Below are 18,300 nucleotides of genomic sequence, written 5' to 3' on the forward strand. Positions count from 1 at the left end.
TGTTTCCATTCTTTAATCAGTTTCTAATCCATGACAAAAACAAACTCCTTAGTTTCCATAGCAACATCTTGCAAGGGATTTTATCGGCATTCCAAATGATTCGTTTATTTCCTATTTCTTCCATTTTCTGGGAAATCTAATAAATTGTGGGAGGCAGTATTTTCCTCTGCAGCGATAGTTTGTATTTATCCTAACAGACTGTTTCAAACACTGGAAAAACTACCGATATTTATGAATATTTCCCTAAATGTACTATATATTGGATTATGGCTCAGTGACCTGCAATGCCTACAACTACATCTACTAAAAAAATAAAAGGCGCGTGTGTGTGGCTGTGGGCAGTAGTGTGTGCACACATACACACACGTCCCGCCCTCCCCACCCTGACTGGCAGTCTGGAGGTGGAGCTCTGTATTATTAACAGCATGTATTACATTAAGAAGAGTACCATGGTTTTGGTTTAGAGGAGTTTTTGTGTGGGATTTTTTGGTTTGTGTTTTTTTTTTCCCTGCAGTCCCACAGAACCTGCAGGTGGCTCCCACTTGTCTTGGTAATTTGTTGCTGTTTAGCAGTTTATTGCAGCACCACTGCTTTGCCAATGTAATTTTTATTTTGTTTTGTGCTGTGTCATGCTCCCTATTGTTCTTGGTGAATAAAACTGAGGCAAAATTTTAATCTGGGATGGGCTTTCTTCCTCCTTGCTCTTTATATTTCATGGTGGTCTTGCTTACCCACAGGTTGTTTCACGGTTTCAAATACACTTAAAACCCTTTTTATTCCTTACCTGGCTTTCTGGTCAATGTCTGGCTTCTGAGTCTTGAAATTCCACATTTGCCATCTTCAACTGTGTTCCTATATTCCCTTTTATATGCTTGTTTGTTTTTATTTTCACTGAGAATTTCACTTGGATAATAGTCTTTCTGGTGACAGTTATTTCAGCTACTAGAGTGGGTAATGTCCAAGTTTTTGGGAGGACTTTCCTGTGTTACAATACAAAGTTTATGCCAAGAGTTCCACACCCAGTTCTTTGTGTTCCCAGATTCTCACTTCCGTTAATCAGTCTGCCCCGTGATGCCTCCAGGGTTGGTGCAGGACTTCATTACTTAGATGCAAAAGTCTTTCTGTTGTTACTTAGAATAAAATCCTTCTAGCAGTCTCCTGAACTCTTGGTATCAATTGTAGAGTACATCCAAGGTCTGTCTCTGTTGCTCTGAAAGTTTTAAGCCTGTACTTAAATTTGCCATTAGGAAGAACTCATTGTATTGAAGTTAGGTGGTAGTTACAACCTGGGATAATGTACCTGCATCTGAAATAAATATTTTAGGAATTGGTATGACTCCTGTTGATACACTTAACATCTCTTTTTCCTTGGTATAAGTTTTAATGTCAGATGCTAGTTTTGCAAGGTTGAAGTTAAGGATGTTTTCTCTTCCTATAGTGAGATGTATGGCATTTCCTTATTTACCACCAACAGGATTCATCTCATCTAGCTTCTCCTGCATGCAGTTTGGTACCTTGTCTAAATTCTATCTCTAGCCTCCACCAGGTATTAATGAAAAGCAGTAAGTATCTTCAAAGAGCAATTTGATATCATATATTATAATATCATAAGTACTTATTTTAAACACCTGTGGATGGCACTTAACTAATTTGTACAAAGCAGCTAACCTTTGGGTGGCGAAAAGCATGGCTGTACTTGGAACACATAACGAACTTGAATTTAGCCATGTATTCCTGGAGCTTTGCTGTCCACCTGCACCTCCTCTGCGTTACTGTTACTTGTGTGATGTTACTACTGTTGAAGGAACAGATAGTGGCTGAGTGTCTTACCCTTTTTATACAGAAGTTTGATGTGGTGAAAGACAAATGGATGTCTAGGGATCTTGTGTGGTTCCAGTGAAAGTTGTTATTCAGCCAGAGAGCATTGCATGCATAGCACATAGGTGAACCTAGCCGAACTTCTGCAGGAAAATGCAATTTGAGGCACTGAAGTTAATACAGCTGCATTTTGAGAGAATTTGTGCAGATGACCTATGCTGAGATTGTACTACATTGCTGAAGAAGGGCAAACAATACCTGTGGTTCTTCAAAGTAATGTACTGGGAATTCCACCACTTTTCCATTCTTGCCTAGGCTTGGAATTGTGAGGAGATGAAAGACAGTTGTTTCCACATGAGGGCAGAGGGGAGTACAGTGCAACTGCTGCCTTGGAAAACGCTGATAAAAATTCCAAATTTGCACAAATAAAAAGGTTTTTTACCCATCCTGGGATCCATATTGAGAATTTTTACATTTTTTAAATTCCAAAATTACTAAAGAATTCTTTTTCATCTTGGTCTACACAAAACCCATTCCATTTAAGATATCTTACCTGAGGCATTTTTGATCGTATAGATTTCTGGTTTGACTTTGGGGAAGGTTAGGCAGATTTGGGTTTAGTGAGATTTTTTTCCCTACACCTCTTAGATCTTTCCCCCCTCCCTGAAGAAAAAAGTGTCCTATGTATGCGTATTATAGTCTGATCTTTAATGAAATATCCTCTTTTAATCTCTGTTTCATATCATACATCATCAATGCTTTCCCCTTCCCATTTTATCATTTCAGGTGTACATCAAAGTTATAGACACAAATAATCACAGGCCTCAGTTTTCTGCTTCAGAATATGAAGTTGTTATACCTGAAGACACCATGCCAGAGACAGAAATTCTGCAAGTCAGTGCCACAGACAGAGATGAGAAGAATAAACTGATTTATACAATGCAGGGCAGCACTGATCCCATCAGTCTTAAAAAATTTCGTCTGGACCCTGGAACTGGCTCTCTTTATACTTCAGAAAAACTGGATCATGAGTCTATGAGCCAGCATATTCTCACAGTAATGGTAAATAAACACAAAAATTCTTCTGTAGACAATAACAAACAGATTTTTTTAAATGTCTTTTTAATTTGTCCCTTCAAACGTTTATTTCTATGCTTAATTTGTATGCAGTCTTTGTCTCTGTGACTGGTACAGATTGAACCTTGAATTATTACTAATATTTGATGAACTACTGAAAAACAGTGCTAATTACTAGTAATGTGTGTTTCAGGTTCGAGATCAAGATGTTCCTGTAAAGCGCAACTATGCTAGAATCATCATTAATGTTAGTGACACAAATGATCATGCTCCATGGTTCACCAGCTCTTCCTATGAAGGACGGGTGTATGAGTCAGCAGCTGTTGGATCAGCAGTACTCCAGGTTACAGCATTAGATAAGGACAAAGGAAAAAATGCAGAAATCGTGTACTCTATTGAATCAGGTATATTGACTTCCTTACATCTTCAGTTTATTTTGAAACCATGTTTGCTGATAGATCACAACTGTAGATGTGAAAAAAATAGCTATGAAAAAGGAGGCAGTACAGGTGTATGTGTTGTATTCTATGAAATGTCTTTAAGATACAGCCTTGGAGCATTTAAAAGAAAACTACAATGGCGAATACTCATCTTTCTCCCTTAGCTGTATGTTATCCTTTAGATATATTTGGAACATAGGAGTAGCAGAAGAAAAAGCTACCTTTAAACCCTTAAGAGAGGTGTATTCTTGAAATTACAGAAGCATAAAATTCAGATCTAAAGAAAGCATTCTTTTTTTGGGAAAATAAGTGATATTTTGTGACATCAGCAAAGCAAGGATTTGATGAAAAGGGTAAGAGCCTGAGACAAATGCTTTTGCGTTCAGCACAATGTGAAAGAAAGGGACTCAAAAATGACTTAACAAATATCCATATACTTAACCACTAAATAGTCCCAGTTTTTTAGTTAAACTTTCTGATAAATGTAGCAAGGAAGTGGTTGCTTTACATGTCTGGCTGATTTTAGATAGTGGGACTGCTATTCTAGCTCAGTAAAATATGTAAGAAATTTTTTAATAGCTGGTCAATTTGGCATTAAGGCACCTTTCAGATCTCAGGCCAGAGAAGAGCATTAGGTGCTGCTGCTTATTTTTAACATCACAAGTATCTTTCTGAACTTTCCTGTAACAGTGCAATTCAAATTATGGCAGTTTGGAAAAATATGGAAACAGGATGACATTGACTGAGATCACTTACCAGATGGAAGTGAGTTTTACTTCAGTACATTAAATCTGGATTCAAGCCTGCCATTACCAAGGTCCTGAACTATTTAGGCACTATAACTGGGAAAAGAAAGTTATTTAAATTTCATTACCTCTGTACAGTACTATTTTCAAGGTAGAAAGTAAATAAAAATCCCAATAACAAGTATAAGAAATTGTATATCAAAGAGAACAGTAGTTAGTTACTCAGTAGTAGTTACTGTTGCATGCAAGGTGATAATGCACAGATGCTTTTTTCATTTGACATAAGTTGCTTTGTAAAGCATAGGAATTGTTTACTGTAAGTATTTTGTTTTTCTTCCACCAAAGTGTTTTTTTGAATAAAAACTTACTTTAACACTGTATTAAAATAAAGCTGTGGTTATGATAAGCTGAAGAGGGAGAATACATTTAAGTGTCTCCTAAGTTGTTTAAAATGTGTTTGTCTTCTGTTATTTGTAGAAATACACACTTTTTACTAAGCAGGACAGTAATATCCATGAAGCTTTTCTCTTGCCTTTCCTATTTCAGTAGTGCTTGTTTTACAAATTCCAGAGCATGGCAAGAAAAAAAAAATAAATGTGTGCATGCTGTCTAGAATGAAGTTACGCCCTGTTTTCTTCATTTCTTCTAGCTTTTTGTAGGAGTAAATATAAGAATTTCTTAGATTTGTTTTACAGGACTGATCTACTGGGAGGTTAAAGCATTATAATTGATGTTCTAAGCATATGGAAGGAACATTCCTTAAATGTTTGTAATGGCTGCTTAGATTTGTAATGGGATATTCTAAGAATGCCACTGTGTTTAGAGCCTCCACTAAAAAAAAATAACCCAAACAAAAAAAACACAAACTCCCCCCCTCTTGCCTACTTGCGTGCATAACTCAGAAGTTCTTAATGAATTTTTTCCATGCTGACAACATGACTTCAGTAATGTAAATTTTTAAGGAAGTAAAATGTTAAATCTTACTATATTTAGTATGTGAGCTGAATATTGTATGCAGTGCAGTTCAGTTATATGTTTGAAAATACAAAGAAAACAAGTGTTTATCAAATAGCAGCTGGTAATCAATCCTCAGCAGATAGGGTTTGTTTTTTTTTCCTAATACTATCACAGGGAATAACTTGCCTGTGTATTAATAGGAGGTTAGAAGAGAGAGAACTATTGGTCCAGTTCAGAAAGATTAATTTTGAAGCAGTGATTTAAACAATACTTGCATAAGCAATTAAGATTCACAAGTGTGAATTCATTAAAGCACTTGTCTTTTTCAAAGCAGTCTAGTTAGTTAAGATCATAAAATGTAACTTGTATTCCACTAATGTTAACTTCTAAATATAATTTTCTTTCAGCTTCAGTAATTTAAGTTGGTTTAAAAATGAACTCCGTGACAAAGTTAATTTGAAGAAAACACATAAGTTACAATGCTGAAACTTGCAAAATACTTGTTATCTTTTAAAGTTTTTTTAATGGAAAATGATACAAAATTTTTGCATTTATTCTCAAGGTTTGGATGGCTTTGCTAAAACTATGTTATGTACAATGTTTCCAAAAATTTTCCAGGGAGTCTAACAAACATTTGTTGCACAAAACTCAGAAACTTTTAATATTCTCTGTGTTCTCATTACATATCTTTTAGTATATAGCTAAATCATTTTTTTTAAGTTCTTAATTACTTTCTTTTTTTTTTTTCAGGGAATATTGGAAACTCTTTCTTTATAGATCCCATTTTGGGTATGATTAAAATTGCAAAGGAATTAGATCGTAGTAACCAGGAAGAATACAACCTGATGGTAAAAGCTACAGACAAAGGAGATCCTCCAATGAGTGAAGTGACGTCTGTGCATATATTTGTAACAGTTTCTGATAATGCCTCACCAAAATTCACAGCCAAAGAATATTCGACAGAAATCAGTGAAAGTGCCAGCATTGGCAGTTTTGTTGGAATGGTTACAGCATACAGTCAGTCTTCCGTAGTTTATGAAATAAAAGATGGTAATATAGGTGATGCCTTTGCTATCAACCCGAACTCTGGCGTCATTGTTTCTCAGAAGATACTTGATTTTGAAACTTTGCCTATTTACACTCTAACTGTGCAAGGAACAAACATGGCTGGTTTGTCCACTAATGCAACTGTTTTGATACATCTTCGGGATGAGAATGACAATGCACCAATTTTTATGCAGGCTGAATACACAGGACTCATCAGTGAATCAGCTTCAATTAACAGTGTGGTTCTGACTGACAAGAATATCCCATTAGTAATTCGAGCTACAGATGCTGATAAAGAATCCAATGCTTTGCTTGTTTATCAAATTGTTGAACCATCTGTCCGCAAGTATTTTGCCATTGATTCTAGCACTGGTGCCATTCGGACAATAATGAGTCTAGACTATGAGGAGACAAATATTTTCCACTTTTCTGTGCAAGTACATGATATGGGGATACCACATCTGTATGCAGAATATGCGGCTAATGTTACTATTTATGTAATTGACATCAATGATTGCCCTCCTGTGTTTTCAAGAGAGTTGTACGAGACATCCATTTTGGTTCCAACCTATAAAGGCGTGAAAGTCATCAGCGTAAATGCCACTGATGCTGATTCAGGCATTTTTTCACAATTAATTTATTCCATTATTGAAGGCAACATTGGAGAAAAATTTTCAATAAACCCTAAGACTGGAGATATAACAGTACAAAATACAACTCAGTTAAGAAGCAGATATGAATTAACAGTGAGAGCATCTGATGGCAGATTTGCAAGCACTGCATCTGTAAAAATTAATGTGAAAGAAAGCAAAGCAAGCCAGCTGAAGTTCACACAGAGTTCTTACTCTGCAACAGTGCAGGAGAATTCCACAGAGGCAAAAACAATAGCTGTTGTTACTGCTATAGGGAACCAAATAAATGAGCCTTTGTTTTACCATATTCTAAATCCAGACAGCAGATTTAAAATAAGCCCAACTTCAGGAGTCCTTTCAACAACGGGAATACCATTTGATCGTGAACAGCAAGAATCTTTTGATGTGGTCATAGAAGTGACAGAGGAATATAAACCATCAGTTGTTGCACACATTGTAGTTAAAGTCACAGTGGAAGATGTAAATGATAATGCTCCATTTTTTGTCAATCTTCCATATTATGCTGTTGTTAAAGTAGACTCTGAAGTAGGCCACGTTATTCGACGTGTCACTGCAGTGGATAAAGATTCAGGCAGAAGTGGAGAGGTGCATTACTATCTCAAAGAACATCATGAACATTTCCAAATTGATCCCACTGGTGAAATCTCACTGAAGAAGAAGTTTCAACCAGACACACTAAATACGGAGTATCTGGTCACAGTAGTGGCAAAAGATGGAGGAGACCCGGCTTTTTCTGCTGAAGTTACAGTCCCAATTACAGTTATGAGTAAAGCTATGCCAGTTTTCGAAAAGCCTTTCTACAGTGCAGAGATACCAGAAAGCATTCAGCTCCATAGTCCTGTGGTCCATGTACAGGCAAACAGCCCAGAAGGACTTAAGGTGTTTTACAGCATTACAGATGGAGATCCTTTCAATCAATTCTCTATCAACTTCAACACTGGAGTTATAAATGTTGTTGCCCCTCTTGACTTTGAGTCTCATCCAGCCTACAAGTTGAGTGTTCGAGCAACAGACTCCCTGACTGGGGCACATGCTGATGTATTTGTAGACATAATAGTGGAAGACATCAACGATAATCCTCCTGTGTTTACAGAGCAGTCTTACACTGCAACCCTTTCTGAGGCATCTGTTGTTGGAACATCTGTTGTACAAGTGAGCGCTACAGATGCTGATTCTGGAACAAACAGGAGGATTTCCTATCACTTGGTTGAGGATAATAGTGGAAGTCATGACTACTTCCACATAGATAGCAGCACCGGACTCATTCTTACAGCAAGAACTTTGGACTATGAACAAATTAAACAACACAAGTTACTGATAAAGGCCATAGATGGTGGCATGTTGCCCTTGAGCAGTGATACTGTTGTAACTGTTGATGTAACTGATCTCAATGATAACCCCCCTCTTTTTAACCAATTGCTTTATGAAGCTAAAATTAGTGAACTGGCTCCCCGAGGGCATTTTGTGACATGTGTACAAGCCTCAGATGCAGATAATTCAGATGTTGACAGGCTGGAGTACTCCATTCTGACAGGCAATGACCAAAAGAATTTTGTAATTAATAGTAAAACTGGCATTATCACCATCTCAAACCTACGCAGGCAGACACTGAAGTCACATTATAATCTTAATGTGTCTGTTTCTGATGGGGTCTTCAGAAGCTCAGCCCAAGTCCACATTACTGTAACCAGTGCCAATATGCACAGTCCTGTTTTCAGCCAGAATGAATATGAGGTTGAACTAGCTGAAAATGCTCCACTGCATACTTTGGTGACTGAAGTTCAAGCAACAGATGAAGATTCTGGTACATATGGTCACATCACTTACCACATTATGAATGACTTTGCCAAAGACAGATTTTATACAAATGAGAGAGGGCAGATATTTACCTCTGAAAAGCTTGACCGTGAAACACAAGCAGAAAAAGTAATTGCCATTAGTTTAATGGCCAAAGATTCAGGAGGAAAAGTTGCTTTTTGTACTGTTAATGTAATACTTACAGATGACAATGATAACGTTCCTCAATTCCGAGCAACAGAGTATAAAGTAAATATTGGATCTGATGTTCCACGGGGTACTTCTGTCATTAAAGTCTGGGCATCTGATGCTGATGAAGGTACAAATGCAGACATCACATATGCTATTGAAGCAGAGTCTGAAAATGTTAAAGAGAATTTAGAAATTGATTCACTGTCTGGTGTAATTACTACAAAAGAAAGCTTAATTGGTTTAGAAAATGAGTTTCTGACCTTCTTTGTTAGAGCAGTGGATGGTGGATCCCCCCAAAAAGAGTCAGTTGTTCCTGTCTATGCTAGAATACTCCCACCAGAAGTGCTTCTTCCAAAATTTTCAGAGCCATTTTATTCTTACACAGTTTCTGAGGACATTCCAATTGGGACTGAGATAGATGTTATCAAAGCAGAGCATAATCAGACTTTAGTATATAGTCTGATTAAAGGGAACACTACTGAAAGCAATAGAGATGATTTTTTTGTGATTGACCGACAAACTGGAGAGTTGAAACTTCAGAAGAATCTTGATCATGAAACGACTAAATGGTACCAGTTCTCAGTTCAAGCACAGTATGGAAATGAAGATTATAATGTTGTTTCCTCAGTAGAGGTAAGCATTCAGGTAAAAGATGCAAATGATAACAAACCACTTCTGGAGTCCAATCCATATGAAGCATTCATTGTAGAAAACATGCCAGCTGGAACAAGAGTTGTCCAGGTTAAAGGAACTGATTTAGATTCAGGACTCAATGGGCAGGTTACATACAGCTTGGATCCTTCTCAAGAACTAGACGTTATAGAGTCTTTTGCCATAAACATGGAAACTGGCTGGATTACCACTCTCAAAGAACTCGATCATGAGAAACGAGACAAATACAAAATCACAGTGGTTGCATCTGATCGGGGCGAAAAAATTCAACTGTCTTCTACAGCTGTGGTTGAAGTTACAGTTACAGATGTGAATGACAATCCTCCACGCTTTACTGCAGAGATATATAAAGGAACAGTCAGCGAGGATGACCCTCCTGGTGGGGTGATTGCCATCTTGAGTACAACTGATGCTGATACAGAAGAAGCCAATAGACAAGTCTTTTATTACATTACAGGTAAATCTTTTTGAGTGATGTCAGAATAATCATTTGAGTGGTCCTGGAATGATGTGAGATGTAACTTAATTTTTCAAAATATTGAAAAGTATTTGAAACCATGGAGCTGCCAAAAAGTGTGTGTGCCTTAATATGAATTAAAAAAACTTCAGGGGGAAAAAAGAGTCTTAGAAAACAGGTCTTTGGCTTTCATTTCATGTGTGCCTTGCTTAAAATGCTTTCCTATGTTTGTTGTTTACTTATATATCAAAATTTATTTAAAAAATAGACTTGGCACTTAAATTATTGATGTTGTTAAACAGTGAACAAAAGGTGTTTCACAAAATAATAGACTGTTAATTTCCAGTGGAGTATTTTATTGTTGTTGTTTAGCATGTGTTGATAAAATGTTACCTCTAATGCTACATGAATTTCTACATAGATTTGTATAGATTCTGCTGGATGCAGTTAGATTTGTTGTATGAGCATCTACTGACTATTTCTACCTGGAAAAATAAGCTGTTTCCCTATAAAGCCACAGAGAGTGTCTGCTTATTTGCATTTACTTTTTTTTTTTTCTCTTTAGCTATAACTTAATGTTGACAGAGTAATAGTAGCAATCTCTCTCTTGTCTTTAATTAAATATTTCTGTTATTACTTCAGGAGGTGATCCCTTGGGACAGTTTGCTATTGAAAATATCCAGAATGAATGGAAGGTCTATGTCAGAAAGCCTCTGGACAGGGAAGAAAAGGATAATTACCTTCTAAATATTACAGCTACTGATGGGACCTTTGCAACTAAAGCTGTGGTGGAGGTTAAAGTCCTTGATGCTAATGATAATAGCCCTGTTTGCGAAAAGGTAGGCACAGTCTTGTATCTTTTGTGTCCAGCTGCTTCCATACATAAAATCTAAGTTTTCTCTGAAATTGCTTCTCAGGAGACTGATAAATATGTAATTTTTTTATGCTAGTAACAGAAATTTGGACTATTAAGATAAAATGCTGTCAAAGAAAAGTTATTTCCTGGACAGGTTTCTTAAATAAAAATCCAAAGACAATTCATTGATGTAATTTTAACACTCGATGGGTATTTGAAAGAGTATAAAGAGAATTGTAGTACATTTCTCCGGTGCTAATGTATACTTTTCCAAACGGAATTGTTTGAAGCTGCAACCATGATAGTTTATATGCTCTATTTTCTGAAGGAAGCTAAGTCTCAAAGAAGGCTATATACCATCACTTAGTTGATGTATTTGTACAATTCCTATGGTAAAGGAGTTGAAAAGACTGGAATATTATACTGCAGTTGCACTCAACAGCACCAAAAATCTGTTATCCATAAACATTTCTTGTTAAAAAGCTATCTACCTTACCAGATTTGATAGTCTGCAAAAATGAACATGTAAAATAAAGAATGGGGAAAAAAAAACAGAAAAGGTGGGCCCTGCAAGACATAAAATTGCCTTACAAGAAAGCCCGCTTTGCTTTTTTTTTTTTTTTTTTTTTTTTTTTTTTTTTTTTTTTTTACTTTAGCACATTTGGACTTTTCATAGCCATCTTGTTGAACACAGATTTGATATTACGAGGTAGAAATCTTCTCTTGTTTTGGGAAGGGTCAAGTACACAGTGAGCATTTGATTTTTTTTCTTAGTTGATGTTTATGTTGGTTACTTCTGTAGAAATGATTACAGTTATATACAGACTGGTAAGTCAGTGTTTTTAGCTTTTTTCCTTTGTTAATATTGGTGTTACAAGGTTCAGTCCTTCTGATTTAATGCACATCCCTGACATGGATGAGCTCTAACCGTCCTTAATGCCTATAAATTCTGGATGGAGGGGTTTTTTATTTAAACTGAAAGCTTTTATTTCATGCCATTACAAAAAAGACAGGTATCAATTTCTTCTAGACTGAGGCCTAGAAAAGATGACTTATCAAAAGAGGAAAAAAAAATTACCAAAACCTCCTAACTCCTACTTTGGGAGTGCACTTAATTATCAGTTTATCAGTTAGAGTTCTTAGCTATGCAGTGATACTCAAGAGCGAGTATAGTTGCAGTATTGGTTACCTTTCTGAATTATGTAATAAATGTGAGGTATTAATTAGAAAATTATGAGTTCCTTTCACTTTCAGGTATTTCATCCACTGGTTTGCTTATGTTACCAAACAGGATATGATCTCACCTGTCATTCCTTCTTCCCCCCACCCCCTCCACCCCCTTTACAATGTCTACTTACTTCTTATGTTTCATCTTTCAATGTAACTTTAAAATCTTCTAGGCTTTATACACTGATTCTGTTCCTGAGGATGCCCTTCCTGGCAAACTGATAATGCAGGTATCTGCTACAGATGCAGATATTCGTTCCAATGCAGAAATTACTTACACACTGCATGGTACAGGAGCAGAAAAATTCAGACTCACTCCAGACACAGGTAATAATATAATACTTTATACACTATACACAATTCCTGTCTTCACCTCATTTTATAAAATGTTTTACTATTACATTGACATACATAAATGTCAGTACTTTAAGCTCCATTGAGAGTTATTTTATTATATAACTGTTTAAAATGCGAGTTTTTACTACACAAATTATATTGAATAGAAGTCAGGGAAGAACTTGAAAGTATTCTAATACATGAGGAAGTAAAGAGTAGATAGGATAATTGCCCAAAAGCCAGAAACTTCCATGCTGAAGTGACTGGAGTAAAACTGCGCTATGAATTTTGTATTTTTTGTATTAATTATAGTAGTAGCAATAATGGTTTATAACTGAAAAATCTTAATTCAGATTCTTTTTGCCATCATTTTGTTTGGCATATTAAACAGGATGAGATTAGATGGAGCATCAGATTTCCTTTCCATAGTAAATACAAAAAGTACTTCCAGTGTTACTGGAAGCATTACATAAATTAGATTAACTTTTAACTTGCCTGACTTTGGTTTTCATGGCATTCATATCTTCTGGATTATAATATTGGTCAAAGCTAGTGCCAGAATTCTGTGCTCTGCAAGCTGCAGTAGACAGGCAGTAGGAAGGGAGTAGTAAACAATACCGAAAAATTTAAAGAAGATAAATACAAAGATATAGTGGAAATACGGAGAAGGTTACTAGAATACTTCAGTGGCAAAATAAATGAGAGGGCTCTTACATCATTGGTTTTTTCTTACTTTGAATGTCACCTTTGTGCTATACTAGCATGTTGTTACATAAATTCAGAATTGGTGGGGCTATAATACTCTGTATTTCAGAATACTTTTTTTAATTGGTTAAAAGGAGACAATGACTACACTTTGTGCCTGTCATCATGTTTTCTGTCACATTGGAAAGGAAGTATGTGTTAGACTGCTAGAGATTTGTCTATAGCAGCAAGTTATATTTGATAGTGTAAATAGCTCTGTTTATTCATTGAATGTTAGAGGAGAGTTTGCTCAATAACTGTGGAAGGAACACAAAATAGCCCAGGAAAACCTACATGGATTTTGTCTTGCATATTATTAAAGCCAGAATATTTTCATTTTCTTTACACAAAACCACATGAATTTGTGCATGTATACACATTCTCTCTTTCTACACCATTAGGTAGTTCTGCTTTAGCTAATTTCTGTTTCAGAGGCATTTGAAACAAAGGCAGAGGATTTTCGTATTTAATCTTCTAAAGCTGAATAGGCAGGCCACTGACATGCTTTGCCCAAAGTGGAGCTCATTAGTCCAGTACAGCTGTTGACTTACCTACTGATGAAATTAACATCAAAAAGAAAATTGTTGTTTAGTTTTTCTGAGTAAAAGATTTTTAGAGGAAAACACGTTAGGGATACTTAAATCTGGCAACTAGCATCAACTTACGTATGTTATTCTGTTTATAGGTGAACTGAAAACATTAATGCCACTTGATCGTGAGCAGCAAGCAGTTTATTATCTTCTAGTGAAAGCCACAGATGGAGGAGGAAGATTCTGCCAAGCTAATATTATTCTGACTCTGGAAGACGTGAATGATAATGCCCCGGAGTTTACAGCTGACCCTTACTCTATTACAGTATTTGAAAACACAGAACCTAAAACCCTTTTGACAAGAGTGCAGGCAACAGATGCAGATGCAGGTATGCATTCTTTGAGCAATACTTTTGTCATGGTCTCAAAGTTACAGTAATGTTTATTTAGTCTTATCCTGAGAGGTGTTAAGTCTTTCAGTAGAACCGACAGATGTTCAATACCGCTCAGGATTAGACTCCCGAAAGATATATTTAGGTCTATTAAATCATGTAACATCTGAATTCCGTGTGTGAGTAGCTTGGAATTCATCCCTTTTGTGTCTGCACAAAAGAAGAGGTGGGAGAGGAATAAAATGTAGAATATTTTTGGTGTGAAAAGGTATTAATGTTATGAAGAGTTGGGTCCGTCCTATCACTCCTGGTGTAAGTAAAAAGAATATCGAGCCATGTCTGTTCATGTAAATGTACATTCATAGATTTTTTTGAATATGCACTTCTCAGGCTAGCCATCAATGATCATACCGTAAAGAGAACCCTGACCAATTGTAGCTTTCTGCATATGCTTGCTTCCCTGTTAAGATTTTTGCTGTCTCTTTATCTTCACTGCTTAGTTACAACTGTTTAAGTGAACATGAACTGAAAGTGACATTAGAACGAGTTTTTTCTTAGGCTTTGTTGTAAAGGATGCAACAGCATAAGGCCTTTATAAAGGTATATGATTTGCATAGATCATCAAATAGTATTCATATATTCAATATTAAATATTCAAATAGTATTAATAGTTGCCTCAGTCTCGTGAAACAACCAACCTGCTTTGTGCTGTGATAAAGCTGCATTGCTGAATTGGAAGGTGACAGATGTTTTAACAATTCACTAGTCTTTGAGGCTCAGGAGGAGCAAAATATTTGGCCCAAAACTTAATAGGTTTTTTGTTTGTTTGTTTTATACAGAAAGGTTGCCAGAAATTATGTTCCTGTTAATTTTGGGATATGGTTCTTAAATAAACTTTCTGGGATTGAGTCTAGTTATTTGATGCAGCCAAACTCTCCCATATCTTTTGATGTTATTTGTAAGCCTGCTAAGGAGATGCTGCTGTTCTAAAGTTATAATTAGATTTATATTACTAATCGTTTCATGTTAGCTAGTACTGTGACTGAAGCAGAACTATGCTTCATGGTTTTTGTGTGGCAGAAAATAAATGCAGTGAAGTGTTAGCTTAATTTTTTTTAAATCAGATTATATCTTTTTGGAAATCATTCTGCCCTTCACAAGAGCCTTTAACTCTTGCTGAAATTTCTTTAACATGAATGATAATATTTAGCATGCATGTTTTATTTCTATAGCTATCAGATCGGTTATTATGTTGGTATATTTTAATGGCTGCTTCACACTCTGCAATTGTTTCCAAAATGCAGGGATGAACCGTAAAATCCATTATTCACTGGTGAACTCTGCAGAGGGCCAGTTCTCTATTGATGAATTCTCTGGAATCATTCGTTTGGAGAAGCCTTTGGATCGGGAATTACAAGCTGTGTACACTCTAACTTTGAAGGCTACAGATGAAGGTTTACCTAGAAGACTGTCTTCAACAAGTAGTTTTATAGTTTCTGTTTTGGATATAAATGATAATCCACCTGTATTTGAGCATAGGGAGTATAGTGCCAGTGTATCAGAAGACATTTTGGTTGGAACTGAAGTTCTCCAGATCTATGCTGCAAGCAGAGACATTGAAGCCAATGCTGAAATCACATACTCAATAGTCAGTGGAAATGAACATGGAAAATTCAGCATCGATTCAACAACAGGTAACAGACTACAACTATGACTATACTTCAGGCTAACCAAGCACAGTGCCATACTGTGTTCTACAGTAATACAAACGAACAGGTTATGTATAATAATCTCTGTGCATCATCTGGACTGTAAAGCCAGTGCTACTTCTGTTCACCCATTTTGCCAGCATGCTTACTAGAGGAGTGCAGTAGAATGTAGAACAGGAACTTTGTTTTTGCTGTTTATTGTTATTTGGGTTAGATTCATTTAGCTGGCAAGAGTAAGGATTTTCTAGCTGGAGTATTCCTCACCCTGGGGGCAGAGGAGGTGGAAAGGTAAAGATCTGAAATGACAGAAGCAACAGTCTTTTCACAAAAGCCAGATAATTAGAATTAGAATGGCCAGACTTGGTAAAAGAAAGATGAGAAATTAAACTGATTGGGAAAACTAGTCATTGGCCCACAAAGACATTAATCCTAGAGGAGTTTGATATGGCATTAAAGAGAGGTTGGAATATTCTGTTTAATCATATGCATCATGACACTGGAGATACTAGTCTTGTATGTTAGTCAGATTTAGGAAGCATTTAGGTTCTGTGGAGAATTCTTCCTTATTAATGACATTTTTTTCTTAAAAATCAATATAGACCTCAATTCTAGTTTTGTTTGCTTATATAGTTCTTTATTTCTAGAGTCAATATCTGATTGAGTTTATTTAAGTTTGAGTTTATTTGAGTTTGTTTATTTAAGTCAAGATTTCTACCTAAAAGTTAATAGTAGTTAATTTTACCAGCCCAGTTGAAATTATAATTCTTCCAACTGCTCTTTCCAGTGTGGATGGTGGTAATATGGTATAGAAGTACTTTACCAGTTTAACTTTTTCATATATTTGAAAGGAGGAAAAAGGTTCCAAGAAAACTGTCTTCCAGCAACAAATCAGTGTGTATGTTAGGGATTGCACTATCTTAACTAGTGAGTTTAAAACTCACACTTTAACTGACATATTTCTATCAATCAGAATTCATTGTCACACACTTCTCTTACTATTTATGCATACTCCATGCCTGACAATTAATGCTGGTTACAAGGAAATTCAAGTTAAAGGTGCCTTCATATTTTTGGTTAATTTTAATTGGAAATTAAGAAAAGGACATTTTCTAAATACATTTTTAATTTTTATTTACAAAATGTAAGCCAGGTGATTTTAAAGTGTGAGTTTTTTGTGGTAATTGCAGGAACTTCTCGCCTTTTTACTTTTATGTGTAAAGCCTGATCATTTAACTGTGTAGCTCTAGCTACGCGGTGATTTGTCAAGTGACACATCAATCCCTGAAGAAGCTGAGTACTTGTCAGACCAAAATCAAAAGTTACAATATATGATACTACATAATAGCAGAATATGTATGAGGGTTTTTTTTTTTCCCTCCCTAGGAGCCATTTTTATCATTGAGAGCTTGGATTATGAAACTTCTCACGAGTACTACTTGACAGTGGAAGCCACAGATGGAGGCACGCCTTCGTTAAGTGATGTTGTAACAGTGAATATTAATGTAACAGATATCAATGACAATACTCCAGTGTTTAGCCAAGACACTTACACTGCAGTAATCAGTGAAGATACTATGCTTGAACAATCAGTCATTACAGTACGTATTGTTTTTTTTTCCTTTGAAATACTCTGTTGTGACAAATCTTGCTTTCAGTCTTGAAGGAATAAATATTGATTTGAAGATGAACATAAATAAATTTGCCACTGAGTGAATTGAAAATTTATTTTTAAAAAGTTTCAGAACCAGGAACTTGAGATGCTGTGGGAAGGTAGATGATATCTTGTGATATATTTATGTTCTCCTCATGAGAACATGACTTAATTTTCAGGAAATTAAGTGATATTGGTATGTTCCATTCAAATGACATTTCTCCTGAGGACTGTGAAATGTGTCAGACCAAAACAGCTGTGCTCATCTTCAGGATGAGTTTATCTGAAAGTTGATAGTCTCTTTCGACCTGTTTTAAATGAGACTGTAATGCCCCTTAGGTTATGGCAGATGATGCTGATGGACCTTCAAACAACCGCATTCACTACGCAATTATAGATGGCAATCAGGGAAATCCTTTTACAATTGACCCTACCAGGGGTGAAATAAAAGTGACTAAACTTCTAGACAGAGAGAAGGTAAGTTTTTGATGTTTCTTGAGCAGTTGGGATTAATTGAGCTATGCATAACTGATGACCACCAATCTTTTTATTATATTTGTAAATTACTATTTTGTATTTCACAATTAATATAGCCATAATAAAGTGAAAGCATGTATTTATGTCAGTGTTTATTGTGGGTGGGAAGGAAGAGAAAGGATTAAATATATGAAGGCAAGCTTTAATGGGAGTTTGCACTAAAATATTTCTTCCTTAAAACAAAAGCTGAGTTAGTTACTTTTTGCTCCTTAGTGAATGTCTGAATTTTTTTGTTGTTTCTTAGATTTCAGGATACACCTTGACAGTTCAAGCTTCAGATAATGGAAACCCACCTAGACTTAACACAACCACTGTTAATATTGATGTTTCTGACGTAAATGACAATCCTCCAGTGTTCTCAAAAGGAAACTATAGTGTTATCATCCAGGTAAATACAGATAGTGAAATAGTCGTATCAGTAACATTATTGGAGTATTAATTTGTGACTTGAAAAATTCTGCA

The 18,300-nt window shown here is 35.8% G+C and overlaps 1 protein-coding gene across 8 annotated transcripts in view; it reads left to right on the forward strand.

Annotated features, from left to right (window-relative positions):
• The window catches only part of FAT1 (FAT atypical cadherin 1), a 112,179-nt gene that overhangs the window by 73,031 nt on the left and 20,848 nt on the right, over positions 1-18,300 (forward strand). For all 8 annotated transcript variants that reach the window (XR_003398187.1, XR_003398186.1, XM_026846588.1 and 5 more), the window contains 10 exons: positions 2,605-2,880; positions 3,089-3,299; positions 5,789-9,856; positions 10,499-10,695; positions 12,113-12,266; positions 13,705-13,938; positions 15,246-15,635; positions 17,034-17,248; positions 17,641-17,778; positions 18,083-18,226. Coding sequence is in view for 6 of the 8 variants with exons in the window: in XM_026846588.1 (XP_026702389.1) it covers positions 2,605-2,880; positions 3,089-3,299; positions 5,789-9,856; positions 10,499-10,695; positions 12,113-12,266; positions 13,705-13,938; positions 15,246-15,635; positions 17,034-17,248; positions 17,641-17,778; positions 18,083-18,226 (6,027 nt within the window). In the remaining 2 variants the exon portion in view is untranslated. The remainder of the gene's footprint in view (positions 1-2,604; positions 2,881-3,088; positions 3,300-5,788; positions 9,857-10,498; positions 10,696-12,112; positions 12,267-13,704; positions 13,939-15,245; positions 15,636-17,033; positions 17,249-17,640; positions 17,779-18,082; positions 18,227-18,300) is intronic.

The sequence above is a fragment of the Athene cunicularia genome (genome assembly GCF_003259725.1).
Source record: "Athene cunicularia isolate RWA chromosome 4 unlocalized genomic scaffold, athCun1 chr4_part1, whole genome shotgun sequence".
NCBI classification, from domain to species: Eukaryota; Metazoa; Chordata; class Aves; order Strigiformes; family Strigidae; genus Athene; species Athene cunicularia.